Source organism: Neoarius graeffei, chromosome 26 (genome assembly GCF_027579695.1).
Source record: "Neoarius graeffei isolate fNeoGra1 chromosome 26, fNeoGra1.pri, whole genome shotgun sequence".
Taxonomy (NCBI): domain Eukaryota; kingdom Metazoa; phylum Chordata; class Actinopteri; order Siluriformes; family Ariidae; genus Neoarius; species Neoarius graeffei.
Window position 1 is genome coordinate 748373 of NC_083594.1, and position 17500 is coordinate 765872.

Here is a 17500-nt window from a genome sequence, read left to right on the forward strand (position 1 = left end):
AGAAGGTCAGTGTGCAGTAACACGTGTCTGTGAAGGCTTTTCATTATTCAGGTCACTCGAAATGTCTTGGAGTATGATGTGGAGCTGTGTGTCATCATTGAACTTCTCTGTTCCTATAAAAACACTGGCTATTCATTCACTGGACCATTAGCGTTTATCTTTTCCCATTTTTTTTAGTTTAAAGAACGTAAAAATTCTTTATTGTATTCTATTTAATGCTAAACCACTCGTATCAAACGTTGTATCTCAGACTTCTTTCGACACTCACACATCAGCGTATTGTAAAGTCCTGAAAGCTTAGAGCTGTGTAGATTCACAATCGCTCAGCTGTGATTGGTCAATTCTGTTTTTGGGGCTGGGTTTAGATAACAGCACTTGAACTTCCGCTGCGATCAAAATGTATTCCAGCAAGTCACATCTTCAGGAACCAAATAAGATCTGAATTTGTGTAATATTTCTTTTTGTGAGATTATAATAAAAACTTTATGATTTAGAATATTTTAAAACTTTTTACTCACAACAAGCTTCGACAGAAATGACTTCATTTCAGAAAAAAACATGCTTGAAATAAACAGAGTTACTGACAAGAGAAAAACAATTTCATGCTTCACAAAAGTAATAAACATATTGGGAAATACTCTTTAGTTTATAAATAATGGTTTATATTTGCTTTACTGCAGTCTCATAATCATGGGTATGAAATGAGTTCACCTTTATTCCAGATTTATTTACAGCGTAGAATTTAACTAGGATCGCTAGAGAAACAGTAAATCAGGTCAGAGGATGAGGATGGTGGTGATGATGGTGATGATGGTGGTGATGATGGTGATGATGGTGGTGATGATGGTGAAGAAGAAGAAGAAGAAGATGATGATGATGATGATGATGATGATGATGAAGATGATGAAGATCAGATGAGGATGGTGATGATGCTGATGATGAAGATCAGATGAGGATGTGATGATGCTGATGATGATGAGGAGGATGAAGATGATGATGATGGTGGTGGTGATGATGAGGATGAGGATGAAGATGAGGATGATGATGAGGAGGAGGATGAAAATGAGGATGATGATGGTGATGATGATGAGGATGAAGAAGAAGAAGAAGAAGAAGAAGAAGAAGAAGAAGAAGAAGAAGAAGAAGAAGAAGAAGATGATGATGATGATGATGATGATGATGATGGTAATGATGATGAGGATAAAGATGAGGTTGATGATGATGATGATGATGATGATGATGATGATGGTAATGATGATGAGGATAAAGATGAGGTTGATGATGATGATGATGATGATGATGATGATGATGATGATGGTAATGATGATGAGGATAAAGATGAGGTTGATGATGATGATGATGATGATGATGATGATGATGATGGTAATGATGATGATGATGGTGGTGGTGGTGTTGATGATGGTGATAATCTTTCTTTCTTTCTTTCTTTCTTTCTTTCTTTCTTTCTTTCTTACCAGAAATGTCACTATGTTTAGAACTTTGTTCCAACAGAATTTTAAAACAAAAAGCAATGGCTTGTGTACAAACTGAAGGAGAATTCTTCATCCTCTCTGCTGAAGGCGTCAGCTGTGTTTCTGTCTCATTTTTCCTCTGTGGTTGTAGTTTAACTTGATGCCTGATAATTCCACAATCTACCACAGACAAATCTGTCCAGTTTTCTTAAATCCTGTGATGAATAAATGCAGAGCAATGTTAAAGTTCTGGTTATATTCTGGTTAAAGTTCTGCTGAAGCAGACCCAATGGTTCATCCCACCAAGAGCTTCCTATTGATCTGCTCTCTTGGTTCTTCTCCATTAAACTTCTTCATTATCCTTTAAGTGCTCTCTGGGGAAAATATGTGGCCAATATCATGTGGTGTGTGTGTGTGTGTGTGTGTGTGTGTGTGTGTGTGTGTGTGTGTGTGTGTGTGTAAATAAAAATCTCTCCACAGGACAGGACATATGTATAATATTTGGTCAGTGTGGTGAATTACGTAAATGTTCCTGTGTTTATTTAATTTAATTTCCTGCTGCTTACATTTTCCTTAATAATTTATAAACTGCATAAAATTAGCAGAGGGGGTTAAAACTTTCACTCAGGTGCAAGTGGTAATGAGGAAGTTATACAGCTAATAACAAGACGGGGGAGGTGACAAACACGAATTAAAAAAACACACATGACTGAATAAACAAACACGGAGGAGGAGCTCTGGGTTCTCCAGTTTCTTCTTGTTCTCCAGTTTCCTCTGGGTTTACGCTTTCCACTGGGTTCTCTGGCTTCTTCTGGATTGTTTGAGGTATCCTCTGGGTTCAAGGGTTCCCTCCAATTTTTTTTTTCCACAGCATTCTCTGCTCTCCTCTGAGTTCTCTGGGTTCTTCCAGCATTTCTAGGTTCTCTGGTTTCTTCCATGTCTTTTGATTTCCTCATGATTCTTTGGTTTCCTCTGCACTAGGGATGTCCGATATTGGCTTTTTTGCCGATATCCGATATGCCGATATTGTCCAACTCTCAATTTTCGATTCCGATATCAGCCGATACCGATGTCGATATGTGGGTTATTTTTCCTCAGAACTAATTTAGGTAACATCACATATCTCCTGTTGTGGAATTAACACAACATGCTTAATGTTATTGTGATGCCCCACTGGATGCATTCTTGAATGCAACAAGGCTTTCCAAATGTTAACATTGTCTGTGCAAAATAAGAAAAATACTTCAACTTAATTTAGGGAAAAAGTGCCATGTTTATTTTTTTTTTAAATTGTCTCAAACAACAGTTTGGATTACACTCTCCCTGAGATCATCTTGACAATGCCCACAACAAATAGGGCAAATTTGACTTCTTCACAAATGATAAAACATTGTACCTGAACAACTATGTGCAACATAGCAGCATCTAAAGTCAACTAAAATAACAGGCATAGTGTATGACAGGCTACTCTTTTTTCTGTGTTAAATGAGCCTGCGTTTGTAGGATGCCTCATGAACTGTTTCTTTAACTAAAACTCAATCACCTTAATTGAATGAATGCACAAATATGAGTCAATTACAATGTGGCAACTATACTGCACAATTTTGAAAACTGCACATTTGTTTGAGCTACAAAAAATACTTCAGGCTTGAGGTGAAGTACAAAAAATGAAACATTTTAAGGTGTAAGCAGCCTGTGTCCCTAGCCCATTACTTGGGCTAATGCAATCATTGAAATTATAAACTGGGCTCAATCAGCACTGCTCTACATGAGCAACAACAAAGATATGCAACATTAAGGTAGTGTGCAATAAGAACAAGGAAGGCACAAAGTTTCAGTCCAGACCTTCCAGAGTAGTAAACAAAGTCCTCCTTAATGTTGAAACAGAGCGAGCAAGTTTGTCACTGCAGCCATCCACGCTTGTTTGTACGCTTCAAGATGTAGCTTGATGAGGTCATCATCTTTGCGCCGGTAAACGCTTCAGGAGCGCATAGGCACTATTTGGGTGTAACGCAAGCATTATTTTATCGGTTTTGAGGCAAAAAAAATCCGATAACGATATTAACAGATATTACATTTTTATGTTAATATCGGGCCGATAATATCTGTCGGCCGATAATATCGGACATCTCTACTCTGCACCCTTTGGTTTCTTCCAGTGTTTCTGTTTTCTTTTGGGTTCTGTTTTTTTCCAGTTTCCTCCCTTTGGAAAACATGCTGGTAAGTGGATTAGAAAGAAAGAATGCAAAAAAGAAAGAAAGAAAGCACAACTTTATTCATCACACACTTGTGAATTTCCTCTCTGCATTTAACCCGTCTGAAGCAGTGAACACACACATGCACACACATGTGAGCAATGAGCACACACACACACACACACACACACACACCCAGAGCAGTGGGCAGCCACGCTAACAGCGCCCGGGGAGCAGTTGGGAGTTCGGGGCCTCGCTCAAGGGCACCTCAGCCCAAGGCCGTCTCATATTAACCTAACCTGCATGTCTTTGGACTGTGGGGGAAACCGGAGCACCCGGAGGAAACCCACGCGGACACGGGGAGAACATGCAAACTCCGCACAGAAAGGCCCTCGCCAGCCACGGGGCTCGAACCCAGAACCTTCTTGCTGTGGGGTGACCATGCTAACCACTACACCACCGTGCCGCCCGTAGCGATACTAAATCACCCCGCCGATGCTGGCGTCCCATTCAGGGTGTATTCTCACCTCACACCCAGTAGAGACACCGGATTACAGACCTGGATAAATTTCTTAGCGTATTGTCACATATTGTTCGTGATGCTAAACTGAAGGCTACGTATTAGAGGTGAGGTCTGAATTTCGCTGATGTGGGATTGAACTTGGCTTTTTATTCAGTCCAGTGGTGTTTATGATCATAATCCGGTGTTAACTGATTGTGTGTAACTCTGAGAGAGGAGAGAGATGTACACGCTGTCATGCCCACTATGGACAGTTCTTCCAGACCACCAGAGGGCACCCTCACTCGGTTAAAAAAAATTCCTTCTTTCGTTGTTGCCTCACTTCCTGTGTTTGTGCGCACCTGCTCTGTGTTTCCCTCTGTGCAGGTGAAGTGTTTTATAAATGTAGAGGTGAAATTGTTGCTGTCGTCATTCTGTGTTTTCATGTTGGGTTTTTCTTTGCCTTGCTTTTGAAATGTATTTTACTGAATGATTTCAAATTTCTGGCTGTACAATAAATCACATTTTACAGGAGTGTGTTGAACGTACAGCATTTCAGCTGAACAAAGCACAAAAATATATGATTATCTTATCATTTACACATCCATAATTGACACATATTTACACCTCACTTACACATGGCCAAGAGTTCGAGTCTTCAAAAGAGTCCACGGATGTTTGTCTCATGTCCTTCTGTCTCATGTTCTTCTGTCTCATGTCCTTCTGTCTCATGTCCTTTGTCTTCTTGGTTCACTCAGTGTCTGCCTTGCCTTACTTTAGTCCACTGTGTTAGTTGTTTTAGTTTCCTGTTTCTTTTCCTGTCTTTTGTTCATTTCTATTTGTTTAACTGTTAAAGTTGTGTCTTCTCTCGTGTCCAACTCCCTCGGATTCCATGACACGCTGCACATAACAGATATAAAACAGAGAAACAGTGAGATTGTGGAAAAGATCTCAAGCTCAAAGCTGAGGCTGCGACTTGACTCGACTTCCTCACAGTGAAGCCACATACACGTCACATATGAACAATCACGTGTTATTTTTAATAAATTTCACGTGTGTACTTTTCTCGTGTCGTGCATATGTTTTAATTTTTCATGATTTATTTAATTTAACATGCTATTTTTTGTACATGGTTTTATTTAGCACATATTATTGACATGATGTCACGTGTTTACTCGAGTTCAGGTGCAGTTTCAGGGCCACGGTTACGATTACACCTGAGAAGTGTTGGACCTCACGTCATAATGCTGGAGATTTATTTGATGGTTGGAGATAAAAGGCTCAGACTGAGATCTAAACTTTCATTACGTGTTAGCTACATTAGCCTCGTAGCTTTAGTCTAAAACTGCGCACACTGAACACGTCTCTAACACGTTTTATTTACAGCTGCACTGTTCCTTTCAGACTGTTTTAATGTCACAGTAACAGTGTGTCTGATTAAAATCACTTCCAGAAAATTTGAAGAAGTGTGATTGTAAGGGAAATTTTGACAGACGACACACAGTGTGTTATTAACGTTAATAACATTGTTAGAAAGCAACAGGCTGACTAATAACATTTAAACATTTAAGCATACAGTACATTGTAGAACACTTTTCTTTCGTGTGCGTGTGTGTGTGTGTGTGTGTGGTTTCCACGGCGGCGTTTAACATGCATGCAGCACAGAGGCCGTTTCAGGAGGAGGGGTTGCCATGGTAACAGGAAGCAGGCAGAGATGCATGGCTGGTGGCGTAGCAGCAGAGAACAATAAAGCACGAGAAAGATGAAGTGCTTCTGGAAGAATCTCCACGAACCGATCTTCCGTTTTTCCCTGTGATTAAAAGGACCAAAGCAAACAAAGGCTTTATAAATTATATTTAAATTATTTTTTAGCACAAATTGAGCTCAGTGATGTTGGGTGTGTGTGGGGAGGGGCCTCAAACATTTTTTTAAAATAAATAAAAAAGAGTGTATAGACCGAACACACTCACTACATCATCATTTATTCCAAACTGTCTGATTTCTCTCATGTTATCACGTTTCATCTTCATTCTCACACGTCTGACACCACATCCAGTCCTGGGCTGCGTCCCAAACCACGCACTGCACACTGCACTACACAGTGTGAGAGACTGTAGTGCACACTATCAGGGTTAGTAAACTGACCACGAGGCTTTAGAGAACACTGTGTTCCTGGAATAAACAGCAGATCGAATTGTCAGGGTAAACGTCATGTCCCTGTGTCTCCTGTGTAATTCAGGACATGACACTCACTACAGCTTTCACTTCCTCCGAACTCATTTCCCATCACAGTGCTCTCCCCGCTGAGGTTCTTCTGAAATGGACAGATGAAGTGGAGCAAAGTTGTTCCTTCTGTGATGGTGTGGAGAACATGAGTCGTGATCACCATGTGTGTAAAGTGTGATGACTCATGTTGCCTTGATGTTTCCGTCTTCACATTCTGGTCTTTATCTTCCTCAGACCCTGTGTGTGTGAGTCCCTCAGAGGAAATTAATCAGTGCTCTTTAGAAAGACTGAGATGTGTTCTGAAAGAGAAATTGTGTATAAATGTTTGAATGTAAATAAATTTAAAATAAAATATAAGATTAAAAAACTAGCTGCTGTCCATGACATGAACCGAGAATTAAAGATGTTTATTTCATTAAGAAGCTCAAATTACAGAAAAACATCAAAACATGCAATTAAAGGTGCCATTTGTAATTTAGAAATTTAAGAATTATTTAAAAATCTGATTCTCAATATCACCTTGCAGTGAATTTTTTTTTAAGCTTTGGTTTAGCTCCACCCCCAGCTGCAACAGAGCCATTTAGCCCCATCCTTTTTCCGAGGGCTGCCAACTTTTCGAAATTCCTTGGAGTGAGATTTTTTTTTGGGGGGGGGGGGGGGGGTCGATGGCAAAATTTTTCCACACATCATGCAGTAAGTGGGAATTTTGTATTCAGTTTGATATTCACTTGTCCCCCTGCATTCTGGTGTTTTGTTTGTGGGTCGTCCGGCCAGGGGCGCAGATACGTTTTTTGAACTGGGGGGGACAAAGCTGCCAGCAAACCAACCCCAACCCCGATATGCCTGTCAAACTTGTTGTGGGTTACCATAGCAACCAAGCTCGAGCTCGCAACTTGTGCAGTCTGCGCAGCTCAACCAACCGAATATCAGTCTTTGTTTTGTTTTATGTGAGTTGTTGCAACTATGTATACACTGCTGTGCACCTCAATAAACCGAATGGTAATTAGTCTTTTGATTTTTCTGTGAGGTTTGCCTTATGCAAAGAAAGACAGCATAGACGTTTTTTCCTCCCTATAAGTGGGGGGGACCGAACGAAATGAATTTAAATCTGGGTGGGAACACCTTCTGAATTTAAATGTTAAGTTTTTAATAACTGTTGCAAAAAATAAGATTGTCCCTCACTGGCTATTCATTATGCATTTAAGGGCTTTCCCCACCACTGGGTTCAGCAGAAGATTGGCATGGGGAAAAATATCAACAGCAAAAGAACAAATAAAATGCTTAAACAGTAAGCAAAATGTGCATGTGCTACAAGAAACATTAAAATGATTAAGTTTGAACAGTATTGAAACACAAAAAGCTGAACCTTGGCCATAGGTGGGAATGTGCACACAAAGTTGGGCTTAAAAATTCTGGTCATACTTAAATAAGCTATATTAATATATTCCTTATTAATTTATTTCTTATCTATGTTTCTTATTAGTAATAGAGCATTCGTCAGGGCCTGTTATCTGACAAATATTCTCTACCTGTCTTGCCCTCTTTGAAACCCTGTCTCCTCAGTATATTGTTCTCTGTCTTTTTTTTTAATTATTCACAAGTTCAAGTTCTTTGATATTACAGGTGACCATGCTTTATTTACTTTAACTGAGCAATTACATACATCATAAATAATTAAAAATAAATACCCTGTAAATAAACAATAGGTATGATGGCTAATGGCTCTTCTTGCATTTGTAATATTATCTCTTACTTGCTTTATTTTACAACATTTCCAGTATGGCTTCAAATAAAGTCATAAAGTATGATAACATACAGTAAACAAACTAAAAATGCGCCTTAATAACCGTGTGCTAAGGAGGTGCTCTCCCGTGCTGCTTGTTGGGGAAGATAGAGGCTGTGGCACGGCAGGAGGCCTATAATGATTTAGCATGCCTAATACACAGCTCTCGATATGGCATTAAATATTCTCACAACACTTATAGGCTAAAACGATTCAGAAACTTTATATAAGTTCATAATTACGCCAGTAACACCATTGGCGTGCATATGTACAAACCTGTCTGAGACACCCGTCTTCAACTCGGATACCTTCTTCTCTCTCCTCTTCCTCTAAATTGACGGTAGGCAATTATCCAACTTCCGGTGAGTGCAGCATCATTAGATGCACCACCTACCATAGGGGAGTGTGTACAGAAGGGAACACCTCTCTGCCTGTTTAGCCGTGCATAAGGCATAATTGATCGATCGCAAGTGGTTGGCGCGACGCAATGGGTAGCCGAGATCAGATAGATAAACTAGATTTTTTTCTAGCGTGAGAAATCGGAGGTATGGCGTGTGAGCGTGTGAAGACAGTCAAACGCGTGTGTCTCACGCTCATTGCGTGAGAGTTGGCAGCCCAGTTTTTCCTTAAAAGGCAAGTCACGTGACATAATTTCATAACAGGCTCATCAATCTTTTCAATGCTATTGTAATTCATGTCACATACAGCAGGGAGCTGAATGTTACATACTGCCACTTTAATTCCACTAACAGTCACGTTTAAGATGATGAGGCAGAAAGAAAAATAAAACAGTTTGAGAGTTAAAGACAGTGATGCAATTAAAGTGGCGGTGTGTGACTTTTGGTGCCTGTGAGGTAATTGCAATTACAATCAAAACACTGAGAAGACTTCATCTTCCCCCAGCCCAACCCCTCATCTCATCTCATCTCATCTCATCTCATCTCATCTCATCTCATCTCATTATCTGTCGCCGCTTTATCCTGTTCTACAGGGTCGCAGGCGAGCTGGAGCCTATCCCAGCTGACTACGGGCGAAAGGCGGGGTTCACCCTGGACAAGTCGCCAGGTCATCACAGGGCTGACACATAGACACAGACAACCATTCACACTCACATTCACACCTACGCTCAATTTAGAGTCACCAGTTAACCTAACCTGCATGTCTTTGGACTGTGGGGGAAACCGGAGCACCCGGAGGAAACCCACGCGGACACGGGGAGAACATGCAAACTCCACACAGAAAGGCCCTCGCCGGCCCCGGGGCTCGAACCCAGACCTTCTTGCTGTGAGGCGACAGCGGTAACCACTACACCACCGTGCCGCCCAGCCCAACCCCTGTCATATGGATTTCCTTTTAAGGAGAGTGGGTGGAGCTGAGCAGCTCTGTTCCATCTGGGGGAGGAGCTAATATCCAGCTAATGTAAAATTCACTGCATACCAAAATGAAGTCACTGATTTTGTGAATGATCTTCAATCTTGATGTGATGACTACAGACCCAGAGACCCTTTAAAACTTCACACACTGCACCTTTAATGTGATATTGATATTATTTCTGTATTTGTGCTTCTTAATTAAACACCATTACACACAGCAGTGGACTGTATAAGATTTATGTACATTAACGGCATTCAGTAGCTGTTACCATGGAAACGATTCCTTGTCTTTTGCTCTCTGATTAAAGCTGGAGTTTCACAGGATAACAATATCACACCACTTAAAACCCTGAAACTGTATGGGGATGTATAGGACACACACCCTGACTCCAGGGTGTGTGTGTGTGTGTGTGTGTGTGTGTGTGTGTGTGTGTGTGAGAAGATACCGAACCCTGAAGAACCCTGTGACCCAGTTAAAGGTTCTAGATCAGAGTGTGGCGGTACACTGAGTGATGGTGGAACAGATGGTAACACATTACACACCTTTCACACACACACACACACACACACACACACACACACACACACACACACACACACACACACAGTCGCTTTCCCACTGAGTGTGTTACAGGACATTTCCAGCTCTCTCTCTCTCTCTCTCTGTCTCTCAGTGTGTTTGTGTGCCATCTGTTTGTCATGATGCCCCGCCCCCTGCCCCCGCCCCCCACCAGCCTTCATGACTTTCAAAGTTTCGCGGTCAAAACTAATTAAAGCAAAGTAATGAAATCCCACTGTTTCTCACGTGTGTGTGTTTAATAAACACAGTACACTCCTGTTCCTCTCCTCTCTGTTCTGAGTCTGAGGTGTTTCTGTTCTTCTCATTTATGTCATTTTCTCCTTCATTCTTCACTTTGTCGTTTCCAAATCAGACGGTTTTATAAAATGTCATGTCTGTCTGTCTGTCTGTCTCTCTCTCTCTCTCAGTTCAGTTAAAAGTGTTTTACTGAATGAATTGATATAAAAGTTATATTCAAATAATAAATAAAACTAGACTGCATTTCCGCAGAGAAAATGCAAAGTGTACTTGCTGAGCTGTAGCTGTAGAACAGCTATCATACTAGCATGCTAAAAGCTAGCATGCCAACATGTTAATGCCAACATGCTAACAACTAGCATGCTAACAGTTAGCATACTAACATGCTAACAGCATACTAACATGCTAAAAGCTAGCATGTTAACATGTTAATGCTAACATGCTAATAGATAACATGCTAATAGATAACATGCTAACAGCTAGTATTCTAACATCTCATCTCATCTCATTATCTCTAGCCGCTTTATCCTTCTACAGGGTCGCAGGCAAGCTGGAGCCTATCCCAGCTGACTACGGGCGAAAGGCGGGGTTCACCCTGGACAAGTCGCCAGGTCATCACAGGGCTGACACATAGACACAGACAACCATTCACACTCACATTCACACCTACGCTCAATTTAGAGTCACCAGTTAACCTAACCTGCATGTCTTTGGACTGTGGGGGAAACCGGAGCACCCGGAGGAAACCCACGCGGACACGGGGAGAACATGCAAACTCAACACAGAAAGGCCCTCGCCGGCCCCAGGGCTCGAACCCGGACCTTCTTGCTGTGAGGCGACAGCGCTAACCACTACACCACCGTACCGCCCGCATTCTAACATGCTAATGATTAACATGCTATTTGTTAAAATTCTAACACTTTAAGGCTAATATGCTGACAGCTATCATGCTAACAGCTAACATGCTACAGTTAGCATGCTAACATGCTCAGGCGAACTCGCTAACAGCAAACATGCGAACTCTGCATGCTACCATGCTAATCCTAACATGTTAACAGCTCTCATGATAACATGCTAATGGTGAACATGCTAACAACTTGCGAGCTAACAGCAGGCATGATATCATAATGGGTAACATGCTAACAGCTAGCATGGTAACACACGAATGCTTATATGCTAATTGCTATCGTGTGTGCGTGTAAGTATTCCTAATAAAGTGGCCATTGAGTTGAAGTTGATTTGCTGTCAAAGTCTCAGATGAGCAGATCCTTGCCAAATGCATCATCACCTACGGGGGAAGGGAGGAACGACTCAGTCAAGCTTCCAGTGATTAGCGGCAAAATGGAGAAAAACTGGACGGATGAAAGGCGAGAGAAAGGCGAGTGCGGGTCAGAACCGATATCATGTGTGTGATGGTGATTTGGCCTGAGGTGCCGTATGAAGTTTGGTGGATGTGTGCTGAAGTGTTACTGAGCAAAACTCCATTCATTTGAATGGGGCCAAAAATCAATGGAAGCCTATGGAGGTAAAAAGAGATGTGTGAAAACCAAGGAAAAGACGAGTGCAGGTCTCAGATGAGGGGATGGATCTGTGCGGGGACTTCGCCTGAGGCATCAAGTGAAGTTTCTTGAAGTTTGGTCACTCGGTTAAAAAAATTGACGGAGAGTGAAAGTTTTTCTCCTGAAACACCATTCATTTTCATTGGGGCCAAAAATCAATGCAAGCCTATGGAGGAAAAAGGGATGAGCAAAAAGAAAGGAAAAATATGAGTGCGGGTCAGAACCGATTACATGTATGTGTCGGGGGAGTTGGCCTGAAGTATCACATGAGGTTTGGTGTATCTGCGATGGAGCGTGTCCAAGTAGGATGATTTGATTCATGAGCCCTATTCATTCTCTATGGGAAAAAAAACAAAAGAAAAATGACATGAACAAGAGAACAGGCGCGTTGATCCAAAAGCTGTATACAAGCACACTACACCACTTCGGGCCAGACGTCTCAGAGTTGGAACGGTGTCTCTATCTCGAACGCCCTAGGAGGAGGAGTGGATCCAAAAAACGTGTCGGAATAAGGCAGAATAAGTAAACTTAAGAAGAACAGTAGTGTGCTTGCCTTCGGCTGCTGCGTGCCTGAGCAATAAACACTAATAAACACTCAACATTAATAGTCATGAATTAAATTCACAGATGTCCACCACCAGTCAAACATTTACACACACACACACACACACACACACACACACACTGAATGATCCAGTCTTATGACTGTTACTGTATTACAGAAGGATATGGGGTACTGAATTACTTCCCTCTCACCGGCCACTTTAATAGGAACGTGTTATTGGTTCTAAGATCCCTGTTCTTGGCTGCAGGAGTGGAACCTAATGTGTTCTTCTTTCTGCTGTTGCATGCTGAGATGCTTTTCTGCTCACCACGGTTGTAAAGAGTGATTATATGAGTTACTATATCCTTCCTGGCAAAAAAAAAAAGCTCGACCCAATCTGTCCATTTCCCTCTGACCCTCTCTCATCAACAAGGCGTTTGTTTCCACCCACAGAACTGTCGCTCACTCACTCAGTGTTTTTTGTTTTCGGCACCATTCTGTGTAACTCTAGAGACTGTTGTGTGTGAAAACCCCAGGAGATCATCAGCTTCTGAAATACTCAAACCTTCATGCTCTATCTGGCTCAAACCAGATGTGGGTCATACCACAGTGAGAGAAAGTCACACTGTGAGATCACAATCTTTCCCATTCTGATGTTTGAACATTGTGAACTTTAACTGAAGCTCTTGATTTGTATCTGCGGGATTTGATGCATCGTGCTGCTGTCGAGGGATCGGCTGATTACAGAACTGCAGAAACTTAGAACTGCATTGGGTGTTCCTAATAAAGTGACCAAGGAGTGTATATCAGTCACAAAGCTAGGATATACAGTATTATATTATATAGTGTTAGAACTGGATTAGACTGGCATGGATTAGATTGGATTAGAGGTGATTAGTGTTTCCTGTCTGATGGAGAGGGGATGTGATCATAGTTCAGTCTCACACTCCCTTCCTGCCCCCTGAAGCTCAGTTTGTGCTCAGAGAGACGTTCGGTCTGATGGTGGTGAGTTTACAGTAATATTCAGTCTGATGTGGTGATGATGTGGACGGATCAGACTGAAGTTGGTCTCTGTCTCCACTTCCTGTAGGTCACTGTGTCTTTGGGTTTATACGTAGGTCTGAGTGTGCTGTTCTTTATCAGATTCTAAACTGTGATCTGTGATCCGACTCTGTGTTTAATTACAGAACCAATAAAATATTCAGAGTGTGAATTACTCACTGTGTTTCTGTGTTTAGTTTGGGATTAATTTCATTTTTATACTGTTCAGTGTATATGCTCTTTAAACTCTCTCTCTCCCCCCGCAGTGAGTCAGGAGTGGTTGTTGAGTCGAGCTCTTCAGGATCTCCATCTGGTAATAAAAACATTTTCCAAAACAAACTACAAAACTAAATCCATCACAACTCTCACAAGTTCACACCTTTAATTCAGTTTAATTCAGTTCATATAAACATATGTTTCTACACTTTGTGTTCATGAGCTCATGTCATTTTTCATTAAATGATATTTGTTCAATTTAACATCCTGTTTGTTCGACATTTTCATGAATGATTTATGAGTTTATTTAAATATATCATGCATTAATTTAAAAATAAAGTTGGAGCAGTGCCAATATTTTGATTTGTACTTAATGTCATTAGAAACAGTGATGTCACTAAGGTCATGACCTTTACTGTTAAAGTTTGAAGAGCTGCTGTCTGTAGTTTTTGTTTTCATTTCACACAGGTCCTGTACGACGTGTTTCACATTAAACATTGTGTTTCTCTGTGAACTCTGTGCACGTGTGCGAGTGAAGTTCAGGATCTATCAGTGTATGTAGTGTATATTATACTTCTGTGATATATGATTGTGTAATCAGGCAGTGCTGGGCAGCCTGCGCAGCGGCAAATCAGCACTCGTCCATCGCTACATGACCGGCCGTTACCTCGCGCTCGAGACTCCTGAAGGTAAATTACACATTATTATTATTATTATTATTATTATTATTATTATTATTATGGGCGGCACGGTGGTGTAGTGGTTAGCGCTGTTGCCTCACAGCAAGAAGGTCCGGGTTCGAGCCCCGTGGCCGGCGAGGGCCTTTCTGTGCGGAGTTTGCATGTTCTCCCCGTGTCCGCGTGGGTTTCCTCCGGGTGCTCCGGTTTCCCCCACAGTCCAAAGACATGCAGGTTAGGTTAACTGGTGACTCTAAATTGAGCGTAGGTGTGAATGTGAGTGTGAATGGTTGTCTGTGTCTATGTGTCAGCCCTGTGATGACCTGGCGACTTGTCCAGGGTGAACCCCGCCTTTCACCCGTAGTCAGCTGGGATAGGATCCAGCTCGCCTGCGACCCTGTAGAACAGGATAAAGCGGCTACTGATAATGAGATGAGAGATTATTATTATTATTATTATTATTATTATTGTTGTTGTTGCTGTATGTAGTGTTTATATCTGAGCTGGTGTTGTTGTTGCTGTGTTGTGTTTAGTGTGTAGGTTTGAGAAGGAGGTGCTGATTGATGGACAGAATCATAACCTACTGATCCGAGACGAGGCGGGACTCCCAGACTCACAGGTCAGGCCTCGTTCTCTTTCATTAATCACCATCTTGATCTTAATGGATTTCTTTTGATCTGCTGCTGGGGAAATTATTTGTTTGTGTTGATGAGTCATCTGTAGACGTTAATTAATCCATCCTGTTTAAATAAAAGTATAAACAGAAATAAGATCTCACTGACAGCTTCATTACTGAAGAACAACATTCCTCTGCTGGAGGATTAAAACATCAGCACTGAGGAAGTCTAATCTACATTAGTGCTGAAATATAAACCCTCCTGTGTGTGTTGTTGAGCGTCTCGGTGGTTTTCTCTCTGTGCTGGTGTTCAGTTGTGTAGTTGGCTGGATGGAGTGATTCTGGTGTTCAGTTTGGAGAATGAAAGCAGCTTCCTGGAGGTTTATAACATTTACAGAGAGCTGTGTGTGAATCGGAACGTCGCTGAAATCCCTTTCATTGTGGTCGGTACTCAGGGTGAGCAGGACAGAAATAACACACACACACACACACACACACACACTTCCTCTCTCTCTCTCTCTCTCTCTCTCTAATTATATTGTTCCCTGAGTTCCAGGTGAGTCGTTCCTGTTGTATGAGTGATAAATCCTCTCTGTAGTTACAGCTGAAATGAAGAAGGTTTGTGAATTAAAGTCTCCCTGAGTGATGAGATATTTAATTTCCCAACAGTGAAAATCTGTGCCATTAATATCCCAGGAAAAGCAGGAAAATTACAAAACAGCCCCACCCATATAATGGCCCTGCCTATTGAGGTTTTTCACCTGACGTCACAGGGTCACGTGACGCCCCGGTGTCCGCCATTTTGAAGGTCAAGCTAGCTAATGTCAACAACATAGTAGCTGGTATGTTACTGTAGCAATGTTTACGTTCAGTCATTTGGATGACTGTTAAAACCTTTCAGTCTCATGTTTTTCCTTTACTGTATTTACTAGTTTACTGTAATTATGATCCGGCAGCTATTTACACCGGATCCAGTGTAAATAGCTGCCGGAGTGCGCTCCGGCTCGCTCCCCCTCAAATTAAGCAACACGCTCCGGCTTGCTCCCCCTCAAATTAAGCAGCGTGCTCCGGCTTGCTCCCCCTCAAATTAAGCAACGCGCTCCGGCTTGCTCCCCCTCAAATTAAGCAACACGCTCCGGCTTGCTCCCCCTCAAATTAAGCAGCGCGCTCCGGCTTGCTCCCCCTCAAATTAAGCAGCGCGCTCCGGCTTGCTCCCCCTCAAATTAAGCAGCGCGCTCCAGCTTGCTCCCCCTCAAATTAAGCAACACACTCCGGCTTGCTCCCCCTCAAATTAAGCAGCGCGCTCCGGCTTGCTCCCCCTCAAATTAAGCAACACGCTCCAGCTTGCTCCCCCTCAAATTAAGCAACACGCTCCGGCTTGCTCCCCCTCAAATTAAGCAGCGCGCTCCGGCTTGCTCCCCCTCAAATTAAGCAGCGCGCTCCAGCTTGCTCCCCCTCAAATTAAGCAACACACTCCGGCTTGCTCCCCCTCAAATTAAGCAGCACGCTCCGGCTTGCTCCCCCTCAAATTAAGTAACACGCTCCGGCTTGCTCCCCCTCAAATTAAGCAGCGCGCTCCGGCTTGCTCCCCCTCAAATTAAGTAACACGCTCCGGCTTGCTCCCCCTCAAATTAAGCAGTGCGCTCCGGCTTGCTCCCCCTCAAATTAAGCAACACGCTCCGGCTTGCTCCCCCTCAAATTAAGCAACACGCTCCGGCTTGCTCCCCCTCAAATTAAGCAGCGCGCTCCGGCTTGCTCCCCCTCAAATTAAGCAGCGCGCTCCGGCTTGCTCCCCCTCAAATTAAGCAACACGCTCCGGCTTGCTCCCCCTTAAATTAAGCAGCGCGCTCCGGCTTGCTCCCCCTCAAATTAAGCAACACGCTCCGGCTTGCTCCCCCTCAAATTAAGCAGTGCGCTCCGGCTTGCTCCCCCTCAAATTAAGCAGCGCGCTCCGGCTTGCTCCCCCTCAAATTAAGCAACACGCTCCGGCTTGCTCCCCCTCAAATTAAGCAGCGCGCTCCGGCTTGCTCCCCCTCAAATTAAGCAGCGCGCTCCGGCTTGCTCCCGGAGTGCTCCGGCTGAGGTTCCGGCACGCGCGCCGGCTTGCTCCCCCTCAAATTAAGCAGCACACGCCGGCTTGCTCCCGGAGTGATCCGGCCGAGGTTCCGGAGCGCGCTGCTTAATTTGAGGGGGAGCAAGCCGGAGCGCGCTCCAGCAGCTATTTACACTGGATCCGGTGTAAATAGCTGCCGGATCATAATTACAGTAAACTAGTAAATACAGTAAAGGAAAAACTTGAGACTGAAAGGTTTTAACAGTCATCCAAATGACTGAACGTAAACATTGCTACAGTAACATACTAGCTATGTTGTTGACATTAGCTAGTGCTAACAGCTAGCTGCTAGTACACTGCTACAGCACAGACACCGACCCTAATAATACAGTTCTTGGTCATTGCCTGGTAACAGCAAATTTATAACGG

At 42.8% G+C, this 17500-nt stretch overlaps 1 protein-coding gene across 1 annotated transcript in view; it reads left to right on the forward strand.

Annotated features, from left to right (window-relative positions):
* Positions 1 to 17500, forward strand: part of LOC132873912 (arf-GAP with GTPase, ANK repeat and PH domain-containing protein 1-like) — a 34304-nt gene that overhangs the window by 1603 nt on the left and 15201 nt on the right. The window contains exons 1-5 of the mRNA XM_060909738.1: positions 1 to 5; positions 13776 to 13822; positions 14327 to 14414; positions 14936 to 15021; positions 15333 to 15474. The exon at positions 1 to 5 is cut by the window's left edge and continues 1603 nt beyond it. Of these exons, the coding sequence (XP_060765721.1) occupies positions 1 to 5; positions 13776 to 13822; positions 14327 to 14414; positions 14936 to 15021; positions 15333 to 15474 (368 nt within the window). The remainder of the gene's footprint in view (positions 6 to 13775; positions 13823 to 14326; positions 14415 to 14935; positions 15022 to 15332; positions 15475 to 17500) is intronic.